The sequence below is a fragment of the Marmota flaviventris genome, chromosome 16 (genome assembly GCF_047511675.1).
Source record: "Marmota flaviventris isolate mMarFla1 chromosome 16, mMarFla1.hap1, whole genome shotgun sequence".
Lineage (NCBI taxonomy): Eukaryota > Metazoa > Chordata > Mammalia > Rodentia > Sciuridae > Marmota > Marmota flaviventris.
Window position 1 is genome coordinate 49,376,046 of NC_092513.1, and position 14,787 is coordinate 49,390,832.

General features: G+C 37.0%; 1 protein-coding gene across 6 annotated transcripts in view; it reads right to left on the bottom strand.

Annotated features, from left to right (window-relative positions):
* Greb1l (GREB1 like retinoic acid receptor coactivator) overlaps positions 1–14,787 on the bottom strand; it is a 254,326-nt gene that overhangs the window by 63,656 nt on the left and 175,883 nt on the right. For 4 of the 6 annotated variants that reach the window (XM_071602868.1, XM_071602866.1, XM_071602865.1 and 1 more), the window contains exons 9-13: positions 10,212–10,340; positions 7,428–7,544; positions 6,481–6,600; positions 5,278–5,415; positions 2,944–3,129 (exon numbers count right to left, since the gene is read on the bottom strand). In XM_071602868.1, coding sequence (XP_071458969.1) covers positions 2,944–3,129; positions 5,278–5,415; positions 6,481–6,600; positions 7,428–7,544; positions 10,212–10,340 — 690 coding nt within the window. The remainder of the gene's footprint in view (positions 1–2,943; positions 3,130–5,277; positions 5,416–6,480; positions 6,601–7,427; positions 7,545–10,211; positions 10,341–14,787) is intronic. The other 2 variants (XM_071602867.1, XM_027942911.2) reach the window with 1 other exon arrangement.

Below are 14,787 nucleotides of genomic sequence, written 5' to 3' on the forward strand. Positions count from 1 at the left end.
TTGTGTGAATCTGAGATTTGTAAATGGGCTCCTGTAAGCAGACAGACTCCTAAGTGTCTGTGATATGAGACCAAGCATTAACTTCAGAACCTGGGGCTAAAATTCCCCTAGGAAAGAATATAGAGATAAGAGCCTAGACTTCTGTTTTGGAAGAAGGAAACCCTCAGAAATCATTTTTTCCTATAATGACGATTAAGTGCCCTCTTGGCCCTGCCCATCTTTTCTGGGAAAATAAGAAAATGAAGGGTTTAGCAATGTTTTTTTTAAAGATAAGTGAAGTTAAATTAAATATTATACATTTAAAAAATAAATAATTTAAACCAGGTGCCATGGTACATGCCTGTAATTCCAGCTACTTGGGAGGCTGAGACAGGAGGATAGCAAATTTGAAGACAGCCTCCACAACTTTAGTGAGACCCTGTCTCAAAATTAAAAAAAATAAAAGGGGCTGAGGATGTAGTTCAGTGGTAAAGCACGTGCCTATCATGTGTGAGACCCTGGGCTCATTCACCAGTACCACCATCAAAAAAAAAAAAAGTTTAAAAAGAAAAAGTAAGTACATAATTTAAATTGGAGAATAGAAACAGTTTCTCCAGATTGGTTGGGAGCCAGGGAGAGACAGGAGAGTAGATGTTTCTCTTCTATACATAGAAACAGCAAGTAAATTGTAATGCTCACATTAAGTTTGTTTCTGATGTCCTATCCAAATACTTGATAGGGAGAGAAACAAACAAACAACATCAACAACAACAAAAACCAAAAAACACCCGGGAGGGCTGGAGTTGTAGTTCAGTGGTAGAGCACTTGCCTGGCATGTGTGAGGCCCTGGCTTCAATCCTCAGCACTGCATATAAATAAATAAATAAATAAAATAAGGATCCATTTACAAATAAAAAATATTTTAAAAAAACACCTGGGGGGTTCACAAGACTTCTGATCTCCATTCAGCTTTATCAAACTGGCATCACAGTAGTGGTCACTAGGTACATACACAGCAGTCGACTCACAGAGGTTAGATCTGTCTAATTATATCAAATGAAGGGAAGGTGGTAATCCATTTAAAACTTCCTTCCACTAGACTATATGACAGCTCAAAAGCAGGTGGCCTTGTCTACAATTCCCTGATGTTGCTCATTGACAACCTGAAGGCTCAGAAGCCCAGTTCATACTTGTGTCTCTAAGACCCTTTCCAAACCAGGATTGAGTGGCATGTTCTATTAGAAAGCATAACTAATCTCAAATATAAAGGCATTGTAGGAAAATAAAATTATCCAGCATATTTTTTTATCTTCAAATTCACTTTTGTGGAGTTTTGATGGAATTATCATTAGGAACTGGAGAATGAGGGAAAATTCATTCAAGTTTAAATGAGGGAAGAGACTCCTTAGAGTGAAATCCTTGCTTCCAATCATCAAACATCACTACTTCATCCTTGCCCTTTACAGTAGACTGCAGCAGCCTTTTCTCCACTTTTTGCAGACTTGATAATTATAATGTTTTTCCTTGAAGTCCTGGCATCTCCAGGAATTTAGTGAGTGTAGCCCGGGCTTCAGTTCTCACAGCTTTTTGGACAGAACAACCCTAGTAGGAAAATACCAGGTTCCAACAGACCCAGAGCCCTCCAACAATCTCTGTTTTGCTGATTTCATTATCTACTTCAAAAGATTTCAAGATTGTGAAATATCAGAAACATTTCTTAAAAGTGACTGTAGTGGAAAGGCCTGTTCCTTCTGAAGAATCTTGCTTCTTTTCTTTGTTACCTCTAAGAAATTGGGCTACTAAAGTATCAAAAACTGTCCTTTCCAAAGTGTGGATTTTTAAAAATGTCTATAATCTATGGCAGGCTGGGGCTGTAGCTCAGTGGTAGAATGCTTGCCTAGCATGCACAAGGCCCTGGGTTCCATTCCCAGCACTGCAGGAAGAAAAAAAATATATATATATATATGAAAATAAAAAGTATGTATAATCTGGGGCATATATGAAATTATTCTTGCTGCCTTCTCAAAACCTCTGGAGAAAAAATTATTTTGAAGGATTCTAGAACAGCTAGTTGAGAGAAAAATAAATCTTAATGTACTAAGTTTAAATTAAAAAAAAAAACTATTCTGGCTCACTTAAAATTTTCCTAGAAAACTGTTTATCCAAGTACTTTATTATATCTTAATACCAGAGTATTTTTAACATAAAATGTTCATGAAAGTGCACATGAAATTTTTCACATGGAATTTTACATTTCAAACATTTTTCCAAGGAAATCAGTGGTTTGAAATCTCTGGATGAGGCAGAAAGATTGCAAGATTGCCTCAACCACTTAGTGAGACCCTCAGCAACTTAGCAAGACCTCAGGAACTTAGAGATACCCCCTCTAGAATCAAAAAAGGGATGGGGATGCAGCTCACTGGTAAAGTGCTCTTAGGTTCAATCCCTAGTACACCTACAAAAAGGAAAATATGATAGGACTACATCAAAGGGGTGTAGCAGGAGGAAAAAAAATGGATGTGGGGCTGTGCATAAGCAACATAGAAAGGCTACGTGAAAAACTGGAAAATAATTGTCAAAGACAATGGCTAAGTTTGCATCTCAGATGGCAGCTGTGCTTTCAGAAAGGTGGCCTGGCCAGATTCCTCAGGAGAAGTGAGCCATAGCACAGCCCTAGAAGGTTCTGCCTACATCAGAACTTTGGAGCTCTCTGGAGCATCATGAGATTGGACACTAGGTGGAGCAATTCATTTCTTTTAAGTCTCAAAGAAATAAAGGGAGGGAGAGGACAAACAATGAAAGGAAAGGGGAAGTCATAGAGGGTGGGGTGGAAGGAGAAGAATGTTACAAGTGAAAGAAGGAAAATAAGAGATAGTGGGGGGGGGTGAATGTGAGCAAGGAAACACTAAAATACAAAAAAGTATAAATACAGTCACTAACAAATGATCATCAAAAATAACTTACCTAGCCGCACAAGATACTGTATCGTCAGAAGGATCATGTTTTCCACGCTCAGGAGTTGGCTGCCAGTCAACCCTAATTGTTCCAAATCTTTGTTTTCCAACTGTGGAATCTTATAGCAATTCACAAGCAGGGGACTCACAACAATGTCACCAACATTTCCATAGAAATAGGGTAAAGTGCCATAACCTGTCCCAACAGAAGCAGGTTCAGTATTTGTTTCTGGGGTCCAACCAGGACCTCAATGAGGAGCAAAGATGCTTAATGAAATTCCCTGTTCTCTGAGACGGCTATCAAGCAAATCACTCAAATACAACCATCCTAGGAAATGCACTTGAATGCTCCAAATTCTAATTCTATATCAAATCAGATGAACACAAAGCAAAATACACAAATTGCATTATCTGTTTCCCACAGAAGGGACACGTTAATATATTTCTGCCCTAGAAGACTGATGATTTTGCAAAACATCTCTATATCTTTGTAAAATTGAGACAAAATATTTTCTGATTAAGTTCCTGACCAATATTCTTTTCAGATGAGAAAACAAATAAACAGGGGCTGGGATTGTGGCTCAGCGGTAGAGCGCTCGCCTCACACGGGCAAGACCTGGGTTCGATCCTCAGCACCACATAAAAATAAAGGCATTGTGTTATGTCCATTTACATCTAAAAAATAAATATTTAAAAAAAACCAAATAAACAAAGAAGCTACAATAACATGTTACACTTCCTGAGGTTTGAGGGGGAAATGTAAGCTAAACTTGCTCATCAATAGCAATAGTCTGCCAACAGCAAGTACTTAGAAATTCTTATTCCTTTGCTATCTTAGCAATTTTGGTTAGGTTTTCTTCCTGAATGTCAGTACACAGCTTCAAGTTATCTTAGAAGTAGATAAAATGAAAATATGCCCTGTTCTAGTGATATGGCAGAAAGGAAAATTCCTCTGAGACTTTCTAAAGAAAGGCACCAAAGGGGCCCCACACTCTCCGTATCTTTCCAAGGCTTAGTTGCACTATGCTAATATTCAATAGGAACTTCCTGACCCATGTGGAATTTAAACAACTGGGATTCCCTCAATGCCTGCAGATCCAGGATTAGTGGATAGGGTAGCCTGATAAAAGTCAGGGCTTGAAGCAAAACCAAGTTGGTGGACCCAGGCCAACCACAAGAACAGATAACAATTCGTGTAATCACATTCACCTGTTTTATCATGGAGGTAAAGCAGACAGACTCCTGGCCTGGCTAACCTTGCCCCAGCTGGGGGACTTTGGATGTGGGTATGGAAGGCATTTAATTAGTTCTGGAATCTAAGGACCCCCTGCATTTCTTTCTTTCCTTTAACTTTCTTTTAGTTGTAGATGGACACAATATCTTTATTTATTTATTTTTATGTGGTGCTGAGGATAGAACCCAGTGCCTCACATGTGCAAGGCAGGTGCTCTACCACTGAGCTACAACCCCAGACCAGCCTCTGCATTTCTATACCTCCACTTACAGATATCCTTGAAGGGCTCAGACTTTATAAAGACAGTTTATAAAGAACGGATACAGATGTAGCTCAGTAGTAGAGCACCATAGAGAACCATCCAGGCCAGAAGTAACAAGCCTAGGTCATAAAGAGAGCCAGATCACAGAAAGGTAACTCCAACACCACTACTGACTGTGCCCTGTGGTATGTGTTGACCAACTTGCCCTATGTGATGAATGGTTTATCAAAACCATGGTTGAGTGCCCCTGAGTTCAATCCTTGGTACAAAAAAAAAGACACTGATTCATAGATGATTCCCTATGGTTCAGACTTATAGTTGTGGGGCTTCTTGGTTCTCTTGTATGAGGTATGGTTTCTTTCTCTGTGGTTTGGCTCCCTTTGAGGGTACTGTCCTCTCCCCATCCTATCCATTCTTAGCAACCTCCAGGACCCAACTTAGACACCACTTCTGAGTAGTCTTCTCAGACCCCTCCAGAGAGAAGCAAGCCCTCTCTCCTCTGAGCTCTTGCAGCTCTTGGTTGTGAACCTCTGCCAGCTCACTTATCCCAGTGTGTTGTAATGTTATCCCAGTGTGTTGTAATGGCTGTTTACTGACCCCAGTGGTTAGTGAGGGGTCAGACTCCCCCCACTACACACTGCTCCTTGAGGGCAAGAAGGCTATGCCTTATTCTTGGCTTGTAATCACATGTGTCATAGAGCATGAAGAAGCTGACCAATAAAAACTGAAAAAAATCAATAGCGGGATCAATGAATACACTCATGAATGCATGAATAAATCAACAATGAAATGGAGAGACATTCCTAGACTCCAGAGGACACAAGCAACTTGGAATTCCTTCACCTTACCTATCAGAATTACTGGTCTCACTCCTGAGTTACTCAGCAGGTTTTCAGGAACAATTACCGTTTCCCCTGCAGGAATGGGCCGAGGTTGTAAAATTCCAGTTAATGGGGTCTGTGGAACTGGGGCAGATAAAAGGGGTTCTGGAGAAAAAAAAAGTTGTTTGACAAGAAGGATTAGACATAAAAACTAAATGAAATACAAAGGAAAACAGTGCAATTTAAATACTTTTACTATAGAAATTTTAGAAGTCTAATGTTTTACTAGTTTTTTAATATTAAAGTAATTCATGTATATTATATAAAATTAGAAGAAAAACAAAGGGAAGGATAAAAAAAATCAACCATGATCATACGATCAGGCGATAACTACATTTAGTATTTTGGAGTTTTCCTTCCAATTGTTTTGTTCCACATGCAATCTTTTGGATTATGTTTTGGATTTTTATCTACCCACCAGTCCAATTATTAAAGTCATATTTTTGCCCACTGTGTAAATTGTGAAAAGAATAGAGAAGGAAGGAAGGTAGAAGGATAAATCATCATTAGTCAGTACTACCGAGAGGCAAACCACAGGAACATGGTGGCCTAATTCTTTGTATATATAAGATATCTCTATTCAGTCTTTAAAACTATTGATTTAAATGAACTTAAAATTATAAAGGATCCCACCTCTGTTTTAGGATCAATCTACCTAAAATGGCCTACTTGGTACCACAGGGTTGACAAATGTTTTTGAATGTTTAATTGTAGATAACAAATGGCCATGGATATCCAATGTTTGGATAGTAAGAGAGCGAGCCAGTTGGTTTTTCATTTTCTAGCTATGGATGGAACCATCCAGGCCAGAAGTAACAAGCATAGGTCATAAAGAGAGCCAGATCACAGAAGGGTAACTCCAACACCACTACTGACCGTGCCCTATGGTATGTGTTGACCAACTTGCCCTATGTGATGAATGGTTTATCAAAACCATGGGTTAAAAGTAAACCAGAAGTTGAATTAAAATCAGTAGTGATGGTACCTGTGTTTGCAGGGAAGGTAGACATAATGAGGACAAAATATTAGCTACGATCAAGATCCTTACAAATTATTGAAATATGATTGATTGAAGAAATTTATCTTTAAGAGTTCAGGGAAAGAACAGGAGTAGAAGATACCTCTGCTGATTAAAAAGAAACTAAAACCCATTTTCTGTTAAATTCTTACCAGGTCTTGAAAGAGGACGAATTGTAGGAACAGGTGTAACTAAACCAGGTTGGGGGACAGGTGATCCAGGGTACCATCCCCGGTGTCGTTTCTTTGGTGGTCCAGAAGTGAACATGGTAGCTGAAGACAAAAAGAAAAGGCCTTGTCCTCAGCAATGTGGAAGAAAGAAAGAGTGCCAAAGTGACATAGCATCTTTACTTTGCTTTACTCAGAAGGTCTAAGTCAGTCTGCTATATGTAAAGATGAAATTAGAAAAAGCCACATTCATACCAACATCACACTAACAATACCTAACATTTGTATGTGGTTTTACAGTTTACTATCTTGTGCAGATTATTTCACAATCATGTGGAACTTTAGGTCAAGTACTGTTACAATCATTTTGTGGACAGAGGAAGGCAGGCTCAGATTTGCCTACACTTTAGTCAGAAAAAAAAAAACTTGTTTTTTTCAAATGCTTTCTTTTACATCAGTTTCAACATTTACTTTCCAGTTAGACTCTTCCGTGTAGAATCACCAAGATATTTAATTACTACTGTTAACATCAATCGTAAACTTTCAAAACACTGTATGATAAGTAAAGCGAAAACTCTAATAGTGTGCTGTCAGACAATTTATCATTAAAAAACCTACACCCTGTGTGGTGGTACGTGCCTATAATCCCAGCAGCTCAGTAGGCTGAGACAGGAGGAATGCAAGTTCGAGGCCAGGTCTCAGCAACTCTGTAAGACCCTCAGCAACTTAGCTAGACTCTCAGCAACATAGTGAGACTCTGTCTCAAAATAAAAAATAAAAAGGAGTGAGGATGTAGCTCAGGGGTAAAGCACACCTGGGTTCAATCCCCAGTACAGAAAGAAAGAAAGAAAGAAAAAAGGGAAAACAAAAACATGTAGCATTTCTACCATAATTAATTGCATCATTTCAAAACCCTAAGATGGGTGTTGTACCTTGGTCTGCAGATGTGTAGCTAGGTCTTGGCGACAAGGAGTAGTTCCCTGGGCGGGCTGGAGTGGAGCTGGATGCACTGCTCTTCCCTCCATGGCTACTGTTCCCATTTGCAGCATCTGTAGAACAGGAGAGGCTCCTTTTAGAATAGAGGCTGGCAAGACACTGCTACATGTGAAGCTGCAAACATCTGATAGATTTCCTGCTTGAGGATGTGAAGATTCAAGGAAACCTCACTGATAGGATTCAGCTCAGTGGCATAAAACCAGTGACAACCATCAGAGGGACACCACCATTAACATTAAACATCACACATGTCAATTAAAAGAATTAATTTTAAAAAAGTCACCTAAAAATAATTTCCTAGGACATAAAGAGATCTTTGAGGGTCATTTCTCAATGAAGTCTTTGGAGATGGTGGGTTGAAAGAAGGGAAAACTGTTATTTGTTTTATTTTAATTTTGGATGACAGAAAATTTCAAACATATACAAAAGGAGAGAGAATAGTATGTAAACTTCTACATACCCACCATCCAGCTTCACCATGTATCAACACACTGCCCACCTGGCTTCATTTAGACACTCTACCTCCTTCCCCTGCACATACACACATACATGCTCTGAATTATTTTGAAGCAACCCATTTATCATAAAATTTCATTCCATAAGTACTTCTGTATGTGCTGCTAAAAAAACTCTTTAAAAACATAACTATAATATTATTATGCTTAGAATTAACAATGATGGACAATTTCTTAATATCATCAAGTATTTCATCAATATTCAAATTTATCCCAATTATCTTGAAAGAGCTTTTATAGTTGGCTTATTCAAACTGGGATTCAAAAAAGATCTACACATTTGAATTTACTTGATAAGACCCTTAAATCTCTTTTAATATATAGGATTCCCCTTCTTCTTTCTTTCTTTTTTTTTTTTTTTTTTTTTTTGTGGTGGTGCTGGGGACTGAACCCAGGGCCTTGTGAACGCAAGGCAAGCATTCTACCAACTGTGCTATATCCCTAGCCCCCTTCTTCTTCTTTTTTCTTTCTTATAATTAATTTTTTTTCTTTCTGATAACCTAGTAGAATTTCCCATTTTCTGGATTTTGCTGATTGGCTGAACTTTGCTTTGTACTCTGTATTTCCAATAAACTAACTGTTAGATGTAGAGGCTTGATCAAGTTATACTCAATTTGGGTTGTTCTTTGGCAAAATAAGTACTATTATATACTTTCATTATGAAGCACATAATGGCCTCTGTTTGCAATATTAAGAGTGCTCTGTGGGTTCCATAGTTGTCGGCCTAAATCTTGTGTTATAAAGTTGATCAGCAACTTTTTACTCTAATGGTTTTAGCAACCAAGATATTACTACTAATCCATGACTTTCGTTGATTTTCTTAATGCAGTGAAAAACCTAAATTCGGTTTGTTTCAAGCCTGTAATCAAATCAGAAAGTAGGTCCTGTAAGAGTTGTTGGGCTGGACTAGAAACATGAGTGGGCTATGTAATTTATGATGCCTAAGTGTCGAAAAGTTTCTAAAAGTGAAGTTTTGTCTCCTCGTTCTTCTTATACCATTTCTTCTCTTTAAACATTGGACTTTCTGGGATTCCATCCTTATTTCACAACCCGCTTCACACTACATCTCTCCTTGGCTGATGCTATTTATCCTGATGATTTTAACTGCATGTTGATGGCTCTACCCTATCCCACCAGTCGTGATTTCCCTCTCTGGTGGATTAAATGACTGTTGAACAGCCCCACTGGATGTCCCAGGAAACTCAACATGTTCACACAGTCTCCTCTTGGAGAACCTGTTCCTCCATCTGCATTCTGTCTCAGGTACACCATTTGCCTAGAAAGGTGGATGTCAGCTGAGATCCTTTCTCCTTTATGCTCACATTCATCAATCAAGACCTGCTGAATTTACTTCCTGAGTAGCTCTCCAATTTGTCTCTCCAACCTATTATCACCCTGGCCAAGGACTTCATCATTTCTCACTTTGACTATTAAAATGAACTTCAACTAATTTTCCTACTCCCTGAGGCCTTCTAACATGTTACTGCCCAAATGATTCAGCTCAAGTCGTTCCTTTGCTCCTCAAGTTATAGAATAAAGCCCAGGCTTCTTAGCCTGGTCTCCAAGGACTCTGTTTGCACACCACTAGCTAACCGCTTGCCACTTTACAAGTTGCATATTTTATGGTTCTAACAAGTCCAAACTGCTGGCAGATATCATATGATCATGCTATTTTTTTTCCCTTTTCATTCTCTTTTCCCTTTAATCTTTGTTTCTGCTGTTCCCTGAATTTGAAATGTCTTCCTTCCACTCCTTGGTACAGTATATATCTTCTCGCTGTGAAACACTAAGTTCCTCCAAGAACTCATTCTTGATTAGTCCTTAAAATGCTAGGCTTCAGCACATTGAAAATATCTTATATAGGCCCATTTCCCTTACTAGGCTACAAGGACATTTGTGGCAAGGCATTATGCCTTATTTGTTTTCATATCCTCAGTTCTTAGATGCCCAAGAAATGTTTGTTGAACAGAATCAAATTGCAGTATCTCTTCTGTGTGCCAAATGTCATTCTGACTCTTCTGGATGGAGCACTGAGAACACAAAGCTTTGTAAAATATTACATTATTATAGACAACCTCACTTCTGTCTTTAAGTGGCAGTTGGAAGCAGCTTCTGTTTTCTTCTATCAATTTGTCAATTAAATTTCACACAAGTCTTTTAGAGACTATGTATTTGCTAAAGAAATATAAGTAAGGAAAACATCACCTGCAGCATAAGTCTTCCCTACAACCTGCAAAGATAAAGCCAGTGGTTTCACAACATTCTTATTCCGGGTCAGGTCCTGAGCGCCACTTAAATTGATTGCAGAATTAGCTGGACTGAGAACCGGCGAATCTTTAAAATGAAAGAGGTTGTTTAAATTAGCAACCATTTATATGTGCAGGAATGAAGTTACTTCAATAAGGATGAATTGAGAAAAAAAAACAGATTATAGGATTTCAGATCTTTCCTTGAACTATTCAGAAATTTTGGAACAATAGTTTCTCTATATTCAGGCTTAATTATTTTTTATTCAATGAACACTTAATACAAGTCATTATGTGCTGGGTACTATTCTAAGTACTTCAAGTATATTAATTCACTCAATCCCTATAACAACTTTATGAGTTGATTAACATTACAAAACTGTCAGAAATTGAAGATAGCTCAAGGTTTTCACATCTTTACGGAGTGAGTATTATTACCTTAGGTAGCAGAAGTCAGTCAAGGTCAGATGCTCTACTATCATTATGTTCCATATCAAAACTATCTTCATACTTCTCTCAAAACTACGTTATAATAAGATATATTTATCTCTATTAAGATGAGTTTTTAATTTGAAAAGTGTCACACAAAGTAACTCATTGCAATCTAGGAGAAAATATTATTCTCTGAAGGAAAGTTACTTTAGTTTTTTGAATAAACTAGAATTATTTATTGCAATCGTAGGTATATCCAAAAGAAAGCTTTTATTTGGATTCACAAAATAATTCATCATAGAAAAACTGCATTCTATTTCATAGACAGACAAGTTATAAGAGTGAGAAAGACTCAAGCCAACTGGAAATATCCTTAATAAGTAAAAACAAGTCCCTGACGTTACTCTGGCAGAACAGCTAGATCAGTTAACCCAGTATAATGTCCAAAGGGACTGTTTAAATACTCTAGGAGTCTGAAAAACAAAGTCCCCTAAGAACACGGTACTGATGGTGCTACATTAGAAGTTATAAAAAAATTATTATTAGTAGTAGTAGTACTAGGGATTGAATTTAGGGGCACTCTACCACTGAGCTACATCCCCAGTCCTTTATTTTTAACTTTGAGACAGGGTCTCTCTAAGTTGCTGAGAGTCTTGCTAAATTGCCAAGGCCTTAAATTTATAATCCTCCTGCCTTAGGCTTCCAAGTCATTGAGATTACAAGTGTGCACCACTGCACCTGGCTAAAAACATTATTTTTATTCTACAACATATCTGACTCATCTTTTCATAAGAACTGAGAAGTAGGAAATGGTCCTCTGTTGGCTCAGAAGAGTTAATGTACCTCTCTGAGGGAGCAACCTAACAGAGGGAAAGCTTTAAGGTCCACTGAAAGAACAGTGGCTACTAAGTACATATACAACACTACAAAGTAGCAGGAGGCTGAACATGGTCCCAATTTTCCACATCTTAACAGATGTTTAAAGGACAGGAATCCTAGGCAAGATGGCTATGCTATTACACAGCTGGTCAGTATGTTTCAGGCCACAGTCATGTTGTTTGGAATAAGACTGGTAGCTTATTATACTAGTTTATATCTACAATTTTAGTAAAATCCTAACTAATAGTGCAAGTAAACATATAAGCAAAATCCAGTTGATGAATTATTAAGTGTGGTACTATAGTTTGAATATGAAGTGTCCCCGAAAGGGCTCATGTGTCAGGCAATCCAGGAATACTTGGAGGAAAATTATTAGATTACCTAATCAGTGGATTGATGTATTAATAATCTAAATGGATTACTAGGTGGTAATTGTAGTCAGGTGGGGCAAGGCTAGAGAAGTAGTAGGTCACTAGGGGCATGGCCTTGGGAATTCTATTTTGTCCCTGACTCCTATCTCGCTGTTTTAACAAGGATAACATAAAATGTTGATATGAAGAAATAAATATGAATAGTTGGAAAAATCCTGAAAAATAAGAGAAAGAGGGAGACTAGTATGATGATATGATATAAAAACCTTAGTGAATAAAACATTATGGTCTTGGTGCACTAGCATGCAAACAAAATAGTGGAAAATAACCCCAGTAAGAAATAGACATAAATACACAAGAGAATTGAGTGTAAGATAAAGAAAAATACTCAAATTAGCAAACAACACTCAACGAATTGTGTTGAGACATGTGGGTATATAGAAAAATAGTTGTATATACATCTTAGACCAAGTACCAAACAAAATCAAATGGATCAAAAATACAAATTTTAAAATTGAAAATACAAGAATAAAAGGAAAAAATATGGGAGATTTAATTGTCACCTAAATATGGAAAAGGTCAAATTATTGCTCATAATGCAGAAGCCATAAAGAAAATTAATAAATTCAACTACTCAAAAATTAAAAGATTCTGCATGGCAAAATACATGATAACCAGGCAAATACTAACCAGAGAGTTCAGGAAAAAACACTTTCTGAGATTAGTCACACTAGTATCAGAAAAAAACAAACTTTAAGCAAAAACTATATTGGAAAAAAAGAAGGACCTTTTACAATGATAAAAGAGTTGATCCACAAGGAAGATAATTATAAACATATATGCAACTACTAACAGACCCAAACACTTGAAGCAAAATTTGACAGAATTAGAGGGAAAACAGCTGTTTAATAATAGTTGGAGATTTCAAAACCCTGCTTTCAATAATTGATAGAACAGCCAGAGAGATTAGCAACAAAGAAACAGAAGAGTTGAATAACACAGTAAACCAATTGGACCTAATCGACACCAACAGAACATTCCTCCAACAAAAGCAAAATACATAAAAATTACATATTATTTTCCAGTATACAGGACTGTTCTCCAGGATAGACCAGATGTTAGCCAAAAAACAAGTCTCAATTAACTTCAAGGAACTAAAATCACATGAAATACATTTTCTGACTTCAATAGAATCCAGTGACTGACCAATAATGAAAGGAAATTTGAAAAATTTATAAATGTGTCAAAATTAAAGATATTCCTAAATAACCAACACATGAAAGAAATCACAAAGTAAATCAGGTATCACTTCAACATAAATGAAAATGAAACACAACTCCAAAAAGTTTATGTGATGCCACTTAAGAAGGAGAATTATTCCTCAGTATCCACAGGAGATTGGTTCCAGGACCCTATGAATACCAAAAGCTGCAGGTGCTCAATTCCTTTATACAAAATGGTAGAGTATTTGCATATAATTTTCACACACCTCCTGTATTCTTTCAGTCATCTCTATATTACTTTTAATACCTAATACAATGTAAACGGGATGTAAATAGTTGTTAAACTATATTGTTTGGGGGGAAATGAGTGGACACTTTAAATACAAATAATTTTTTTTTCCAAGTATGTTTGATCCCCTAAGCAACTGAAGATGTGGATGCAGAACAGGCAGATGTGGAACCTGTGGATATGGGGACCTGTGGACATGAACAGCCAACTGCACTGAGAGGGAAATGTATGGCTATAAATGCCTATATTTGAAAACAAAAACAAAAACAGAAAGAGCTCAAATAAATAACCTTAAGAAACTAGAAAAAGAAGAGCAAATTAAACCCAAAGACAACAGAATAAAAGAAATAATACTTATTGAAGTAAAAATGAATGAAGTAAGAAATAGACAACTGAGAATCAACAAACTTAATGTCTGCTAAGTGGTAGCTAGGATGACCAAGAAAAAAAAGAGAAGATGCAAATTACTAAAACCACATAAAAATAAACAAATAAAATAAAAAGGTATTGTGTCCATCTACAACTAAAATAATAACAATAATATTAAAAGAATAAAAGGAGTGGCATCACTAGCAATCTTAAAGAAAAAAAAAGAATTGATATGAACAACTGTATGTCATTTTTAGGGACTGAACCGTACTGCCCCCAAATTTGTATGTTGAGGCCCTTACCTCCAAACCTTAGAATGTGACTAGATCTGTAAATAGGACCTTTAAAGAGGTTATTAAGGTTAAATGCAGTCATAGAGCAGGGCTCTAATCCAATATACTGATGTCCTTACAAGGAGAGAAAGAGACACCCAGATGCCCATGCACAGCGGACAGACCACTTGAGGACACAGCAAGAAGATGGCCATCTGCAAGCCATGGGGAGAGGTCTCAGAAGAAACCAAATTGGCCAGCACCTCAGTTTTGGACTTCTAACCTCTAGGACTATGAAAAAATAAATTTATGTCAGTGGCATTTTGTTATATCAGCCCTAATACACTAATACTGTCATCAAATTAGATAATTAGGTTACAAATGAATAAATTTCTAGGACAGATTGATTCAAGAAGAGAAAAAAATCTGAACATATTTCTGACAAGTAAAGAGACTGAATTGGCTAATACCAAAAAACAATATCCTACAACTAACCACACACACAAAAAAAAACCTCAAAGACTCAAGGGTTTCATTAAATTTACTAACACTTAAAGAAATACTACCACTTTTTCACAAACTCTTTCAAAACATAAAAGAGAAGGGAACATTTCCTAATTCATATTGCATAGTCACTGATGACTCTCATATCAAAACCAGACAGAGATTCAAAAGAAAAGCAAGCTATGGTATATAGTTT